Raw genomic sequence first — 8,064 nt, 5'->3', positions numbered from 1 at the left:
TGAAGAGAGAGCAGAGAGAAAAGAAAGAAGAACAGGAGAGAGAGGGAAGAGAGACGAAAGAGGAGATAAGAGGGGTGAGAGAGAAGAAAAGGGAAGAGAGAGAGAAAATGCTCATAGCTGTAGTTGCTTGATAAGGGTTTAAATAACAGTGAAAAGGGTTTAATAGCAACGTCACATGACAGACTGGCTAAAGTTTAAAAAATACAAAACAAAAGCATTTCCTTACTTTTAAACCACTCTGTGGATTCATCAGGAAGTTACGTCGGACATCATCAAACATGATAGTATTCTTTGCTGACCAGTGGCTGAATTTTCCCCAAATGACACCCAAAGGCTTGACCTGAAAGGAAATACAATAATAATGTTCAAATAAGCTCATATAGCATAGTATTATAATTCTTTTGTGTGCAGATGGTCAGGCTGGACTTTGGCTGCATTGGTTTCACTTGTCCAAGCAGGCTTCTATCCTCCTTCTCCTCTAACTTCATCATCATCACCATTTTACATACACTTTCCGTGCTGATATGGGTTGGACAGGTTGTCACAGTCTGAGTTAGTTGTTATTTAGAACAACGTCTCTCATAGCCAGGTCGGAGGATCACATCTGTGTGTGTGTCAGTCTGTCTGTCTCTCTCCCTCACATTTCATTTTTTGCTTGGTTTTTGTGCCTCAATGCCCTTTTTATCCCTAACCAATTCACAGGGTGTACCAGATACACACACACACACACACACACACAGAGTTTCAGGTTCAATCCTATTGTGCAGCAGCTTGCATAAATGTCTTCCATCATTGCTTTGAGCTGACCAAAACAGTGTGAGGAGATAAGGTACATGGAAATTAAAGGAAGCCCACCATATGTGTGCGTGCGTGTGTGTATCTCCTTGTCTTGACACCACCTGCTAATTGTAAACAAATGTTACTGTTATACCAGCAACATTTGTTCATTTGTAATTTCCCATGGAAACATATCCAGCTATAGTGCCATTCATGTTTGAAGTTCAGAGAAAAATTGTCTGAAGGTCTGAGAAAACCTGCATCATCATCATTGTCTATTGCAGGGGTTTTCAAACTTTTTGACTTGAGGACCCCTTTATATTTCAGGCTTTACCTTAGGGACCCCCTTATAAACGCTTATGAAATTTATACATAAATATTTGCTTAAAATAACATATTTTTACATTTACTTATTTAACAGTATTTAACAAATAGGTTTATTGTCAATTAAAAGATTTTGATTAAAAAACATATATAAAATCAAATTGCCCATAAAAAGTATTTGCTGTCCACGGACCCCCTGTCTTGTCCTTGTGGACCCCCTGTGGTCTGCGGACCACAGTTTGAAAACCCCTGGTCTATTGCACTCCTGTGAAACTGGATGCAAATAAATAAATGAAACAACATAAGAGAAAACACACACACATATATACGCAAAATGTCACTGACCTTGACAACTCCATATTTTGGAGTGTGTACGCTAATCATAGCCATATAGTCAAGCATGAAGGTTATCCTGTAGTTTACATGACTAGTTACCCCAAGTTCCTTCATCTTAATCTCAATCCATTTCATAGTGGTCGCCGCTGACAGAAGGGGAAAGACAACACAGATTTAAAAGATGACATATAAAAAGATGGCCCCAGCATGGCAGCAGACCATGGGCTGGAACAAGCAAAAGAGTATAAATGTATGAGAACAATGCAACATAATGACAAGGAAAGGCAACACACAACAACAACAACAACACAATGTTTATTGTGTCTGTTTATTTAGCACTTCTTTTCAAATATTTGTTACAGTTAACCCATCACCTCTATAAATTTGACACCGGTTAATGACTCATTGTCGTCGTCAAGTCAACAGTGGCAACATTGTTACTGGCGTCATCATTTGATAGTCTATTTTCCATGCTGGCATGGGTTGGACAGTTTGACAAGGAGCTGACAAGGCAGTGAGCTGCACCAGGCTCCAACTGTCTATTTTGGTATGGTTTCAAAAGCTTGATGCCTTTCCTAACACCTGAGTCATGATTCTCTACGCATTTGCACTCAAAACCAGTTTTAAAACTTAGTAATGTTGATCCACATTTATTCAGATCAAAGTTTCTCATTTTGGTTCACATATATTATGATTATCATCTAGATCATCTTCATTTAACATCTGTCTTCCATGTTGGCATGGGCTCCGTTGTGGCTGTGTGGTAAATAGCTTGCTTACCAACCACATGTTTCTGGGTTCAGTCCCACTGCATGGCACCTTGGGCAAGTGTCTTCTACTATAGCCTTGGGCCATCCAAAGCTTTTTGTGAGTGGATTTGGTAGACGGAAACTGAAAGAAGCCCATCGTATATATACATACATACGTATGCATGCATGCATGTATGTATGTGTATATGTTTGTGTATCTGTATTTGTTCCTCCACAATTGCTTGACAACTGATGTTGGTGTGTTTATGCCCCTGTAAATTAGCAGGTCAGCAAAAGAAACCAAGAGAATAAGTACTAGGCTTACAACGAATAAGTCCTGGGGTCAATTTGTTTGACTAAAGGTGGTGCTCCAGCATGGCCACAGTCAAAATAACTAAAACAAATAAAAGAATGAAAGAAAGATCTAATGGATGGGAGGACTACATCATGCTTCAGTGTCTGTTCTGCTATGGTTTCTAAGCTCTTCCTAATGCCAATCACTTCATAGAGTGTACTGGCATTGATCACATTTAGATAGTGCTTTTTACGTGCCACCGTCACAGGAGCCAATCAGCGGGTACTGTCACCGGCCACGTTCAGATGGTGCTTTTTATGTGCCACCGGCATGGGAGCCTGTCAGGTGGACCTGTGAATGAATAATGCATAACAAAGAATGGAGGTACTCTACAATAACAACATCAACAATTCTTATCAATACAACATGAGCTGAAACAAAATTATCATTGGAAATAAAATCAACTACTCACACCATATAACAATATCGTAATCTTCATAGGCAGCTGTGAGGAATTCATGAAGAAATGGTCGCATCAGTTCTTCAGCTCGTTCTGCAACTGACTTGTGATCTGTATGGATGTGAGACAAAAATGACAATGGTTAGTTATTAATTATTTTCTTAAGTAACCAACACATATTTCATATGAATTATATAAAATCACTCTCAACTCTTTCCAATCTACAGAGATGTTTGTTTATGCTCGTCTGGTGTATTTGATTGGGCATTAATGTGATGGCTAAAAACTGGTGCTGCTGACACAAGGTATACCTTGTTGTGCATCTCCATTAACCAAAATATACTGGTCAGTGCATCAATAATATGTGTACACACATACACTCACACACCCAAACGATACATATAAATGAAAAGAAAACAGTCATAGAAACCATGCCAAAGATAACAGTGGAGCTCAATGCAGTCCAACTGCTTGCTGGATCCTATCAAAATGTCCAACCTGTGGCGGGAGGGAAAACAGACATAATGTAATGATGATGATGACGATGATGATATATATCTTATGACACAGTAAAGTTTCCACTATATTATTGACTTACCAAACAGAGTATAATCAATATCCAATACCAACAGCTTTTTACCTTCTCTGGGTGGGTTTAATACGGTCACATTATAATCTCTGACACGCTTTTCAATTTTAGCGAGGTGCTCTTCCCTTCAAAACAAAAAAATTTGGATATAGTCAAAAATATGTTTATTTGAATAACAACAACAACAATAATAATAAACAATGGACTCTCCTGTTGAAGACGGTTTATAAGCGTTCAGCTTTTGCTTAATGACCTGCACAAATGATTTGTTTATAGCGATCAAATGGTTGTGCTGTACATAAGCTCACTCGTTCCATCAAATTGATGTTGTCTGAACAGGTGCATGGTGTGCCAGGTGCATGGTGTGCCAGGTGCATGGTGTGCCAGGTGTCAAAATGATTGCAAAGTGCCAGCTGACTGGTCCCGTGCCAGTCGCACATAACAAGCACCATCCAAGTGTGGCTGATGCCAGTCCCACCTGACTGGCTCCTGTGCCGGTGGCACGTAAAAAGCACCCACTACACTCTCGGAGTGGTTGGCATTAGGAAGGGCATCCAGCTGTAGAAACATTGCCAGATCAGATTGGAGCTTGGTGCAGCATTCTGGCTCTCCAGCCCTCAGTCAAACTGTCCAACCCATGCTAGCAGAGAAAGCGGACGTTAAACGACTGAGCACTGTGAGATGAAGTGTTTTGCTCAAGAACACAATGGCCCACCCAGTCTAGGAATTCGAATCACAATCACTAGATCGTGAGTGCAACACCCTAATAATAATAAATATTCTTTTCTACTATAAGCACAAAGCATGAAATTTGGGGAGAGGGGCATAGTCGATTGCATCAACTCCAGAGCTCAACCGGTACTTATTTTGTCGACCCCAAAAGGATGAAAGGCAAAGTCGACCTTGGCAGAAATTGAACTCAAAAAAATGAAGACAGAATAAATGCTGCTAAGCATTTTGCCTGGCATGTTAACAATCCTGCCAGAAGAAGAAGAACAACATCTAAGATAAGCATAATATCACTTTAGTGCAAGGGTGGGTTTAACTGACACCTGTATTGACATGATGCTATATTATTTCAATCCCAGAAGCACAAAAAGTGAATCATAGTCACTACAGCAGACAGATATACCAGTAAAGTTGTTTAATACTTGAGAATATCAAACTGGTTCTTACCTATTTTCAATAGAAATCTCTTCGTCTTCCATCTCAAAATCATTGACTAAATTTGATAAATTTTTAGGGGGTTCTTGCATTTCAGCCTAGACATTAAAACACAGAAAAAGAAAAAAAATCAAATTGTTAGAAAGGAGATATTTCATCTCATACTGTTAACATGTAACAATAGAACTTTTGCTAAAAGTTTATAAATATATAGGGAAAATTCACAAAAAAACAAAAGATGAAGACAGGTGGTGTAGACAATAAACAGATGTATTAGTTTAATGCTCGGGAAGTGAAAAAGTCTTTAACGTTTCAAGCCTACGCTCTTCCACAGAAAGGAACAAGGAGAGAAAATAAAGAATATATAGTGGCTAGCGATCTATTATGGTGAATGCCGGACAAAAGGGTCATACAGGAGAGCTAGGAAGGAGGGGAGATAATAAAGTAGTGGTGATCCCAAAACGAAGGTGTGCATGCGTGTGTATAAGAGAGCATGAATGTGCGTGAGGAAGAGGGCTGGTGTCCTTGACGTGTGCGTGTGAAGATGTGGGGCTGGGAAAATATATATATATATATACATGCATACAAGGGGGTGCTGAAAAGTTCCTAGCTTGAAGGGTATCACAAAAGGCCTAGTTAGAGGCCCAACCTGCCAAGTTCCTTTACACGGCAAAGAAAGACTGAAGGACAACTGAATATACAGGTGGGGAGTATATACGCCATGCAAATTGGGAAACTGGCCCTTAAAAGTCAGCAGGACTCAAGATGATAACTTCACCTTTTTTTTTTTTTTTTTTTAAACAACATTTCTGACAATGATGCTTATTTACTATGATAATACATCATACAAGTGAATAGCAGAATCTGTCTAGAACCCTAGGATTCATCAGGAGTTTGGCCCTGTTTCCATGGCGATGAAGTAACTGAGATTACAACACTCATCCTCTGAATGGGATGCCAGTCGATCAAAGGGTTAACTTGCTTGTTACTGCTGTTACTCATTTGCAGGTGAATGGACCGGAGCAATGTGAAATGGAGTGTTTTGCTCAAGAACACACTGCACCACCAAGTCCAGAAATTGAAACAATCTTGTGAATGTCAGTGCAACACATGAACCACTAGGCCATATGCCTCCAGATAAAGCAAAGTAAGAAAAAGAAAAAAAGAGTGTAAAAAAAAAAATTTACCAAAACGTCTTCTCTGGAACCCATCATCATTATTTTGAGATTAGGTTTGAGGTTTAAGGTTCCAAGTTGAATGTCATCCTCTGGAGGTCGACCTGGAATAATAAGCAATTAGATTGGGGATAGTTTGTTCTTTGTACATTGGTGAAAATATCATTTTATATTGGACAAAAGATCGCTAGAGGAAAACTGCTAGAAATAACAGCGAAATCTCCCCCCCCCCAAAAAAAAAACCAAATCACGCTTACTGCTTTGCATCGAGTAAGGAGACGGTGGATAATGTTGTCCTCCAAACCCTTAATAAGACAGCATGGTCATGACTGGAATAATTTTGTTCATAGGTTTGCTCGATTGGGGTTGAACTACTAGAGCTAAATAAGAAGAAAAACAACGATTTGATGGTAACCCTTTTCAGTGGGTGTGTGAAAAGGGAGAAAGAGGTTTGCTTATAGTCCTTAACTTTTTAATTTATAATATTTATTAATTGTAACACGTATCATAAAGAGGTAATAGCGGAACACAAACCACATCTATAAACAGAAAAGGAATCTATGAAACACAGCAATTAAGATACAGGGTGTCCGCAAAGTCTGGGTACATGGAGTAAATAAAATCATATAATTAAATATAAGAAATAATAGTTTCTTAAAGTATGTGTTAATCCCCCATGTGGGTACATGGAGTAAATAAAATCATAACATAAACAATTAAATATAAGAAATAATAATTTCTTAAAGTATGTGTTAATCCCCATGTACCCAGACTTTGTGGACACCCTGTATTATTTCTTCAAGGCTAATGGCTTTTGTGGATTTCTCTCCCTATTCCTTACAATTTTTCATCTTTTTCCAAAAGTTATGTTTGCTTATTATTCAGTAATCATCAGAAGCCATAAGTTTTAATTAATGACAAACAAATCAAATTTAAATTCAGGTTAAAAATGATTTCGGTTTCATGTTTCTTACACAAGCCCATATTTACACACACACACACATGTGTGTGTAATTTAAACTGATCACAAGGATTAGTACTTCATAATTACGGTAGTTATTCTCATACTCGAAAATAATCAGATGAACGATAATAATAATAATAATAAATGCGCTTAACTTTATATTCCTAGATATATTGCCATGTCTTTAAAAATGAGATAAATATAGATTTGGGTTCGTCAATCGAATCAAAATGAATGTTTGATGGAATCATTCATTACTAAGCTCTAATGTTTATAACAGCACTGTCATAGCTTCATAAAGAAAATTATTTTCCATTTTCTGACTCATTTCGGCAACGGACACTCTTACTCATATTCCATTTTAATAAATGACAGATTGCAATATAATGGGTTGCCCATTATTGTAATTGCGTAAATTGGAGGAAGAAAATAATAATAATAAATAATACAAGCGAAGGGTCGCCTCATTTTTTTTTTCTTTCTTCTTCTTTAGTTCGTTTCCTAATTTTAAAAGGCTCGAATTCTAAGACTGATTAGGAACAAGCTCGACTTTATCTAATCATGCCTGCATTTAAAATATAAAATAGATAATCCTATATCTTCTTCTAACCAGACTGTAAATAGAAGGTTTAAGCATTGACATGAAAACAATGAAATCCAAGCGCAAACCATTGTACTGCAATCCTAAAAGCTTCTGTCTGTGAGGAAGAACTCCGGTCAAGTTCTGTATTTTGGACTTTAGATCTGCGACAGTATTCGAACTTGTTAGATCGGTCAGTTTATACTCGTTTCCACTCCAGCGGACAGTCATTTCTACTGGTGTGTCTGCTGCCATCCTTGCAGACAAGACTGAGGTTGACAATTCTCGACGTTGTTATTATTGATGAGCAAAACACGAACTGATTAAGGGGAGGGGACGTAACCGGATATCCGGTTCATACACGTGACTGCTACTTCCGGCTTAGCGACTATTCCGAACGATATCACGTAGCACGTGTTAATGTTCTACCATCTCTAACTAATCCTTTCTACCACAGGAGCAAGTCCTGAAATTTTGGTGGGAGGATGCTAGTCGATTACACCCCCCCACACACACAGTGCTCAGACACTTAATTTATCGACTCCGAAAGGATGAAAGGCAAAGTTGACCTCGGCGGAATTTGAACTCAGAACGAAGTGATGGGACGAAATGCCGCTAATCTTTTGTCCGTCACAGTAACCGTTCTGTAGC

The 8,064-nt window shown here is 38.4% G+C and overlaps 1 protein-coding gene across 1 annotated transcript in view; it reads right to left on the bottom strand.

The window, feature by feature from the left end:
• Positions 1 to 7,755, bottom strand: part of LOC106883337 (ubiquitin-like domain-containing CTD phosphatase 1) — an 11,397-nt gene extending 3,642 nt beyond the window's left edge. The window contains exons 1-7 of the mRNA XM_014934307.2: positions 7,503 to 7,755; positions 5,882 to 5,973; positions 4,707 to 4,792; positions 3,540 to 3,655; positions 2,954 to 3,052; positions 1,447 to 1,583; positions 227 to 340 (exon numbers count right to left, since the gene is read on the bottom strand). Of these exons, the coding sequence (XP_014789793.1) occupies positions 227 to 340; positions 1,447 to 1,583; positions 2,954 to 3,052; positions 3,540 to 3,655; positions 4,707 to 4,792; positions 5,882 to 5,973; positions 7,503 to 7,668 (810 nt within the window). The 5' untranslated portion in view covers positions 7,669 to 7,755. The remainder of the gene's footprint in view (positions 1 to 226; positions 341 to 1,446; positions 1,584 to 2,953; positions 3,053 to 3,539; positions 3,656 to 4,706; positions 4,793 to 5,881; positions 5,974 to 7,502) is intronic.
• Positions 7,756 to 8,064: the final 309 nt, after the last annotated feature.

Source organism: Octopus bimaculoides, chromosome 14, assembly GCF_001194135.2.
Source record: "Octopus bimaculoides isolate UCB-OBI-ISO-001 chromosome 14, ASM119413v2, whole genome shotgun sequence".
NCBI classification, from domain to species: domain Eukaryota; kingdom Metazoa; phylum Mollusca; class Cephalopoda; order Octopoda; family Octopodidae; genus Octopus; species Octopus bimaculoides.
Note: the sequence above shows the minus strand (reverse complement) of the source record. Positions and strands in the feature narration are given on the sequence as shown.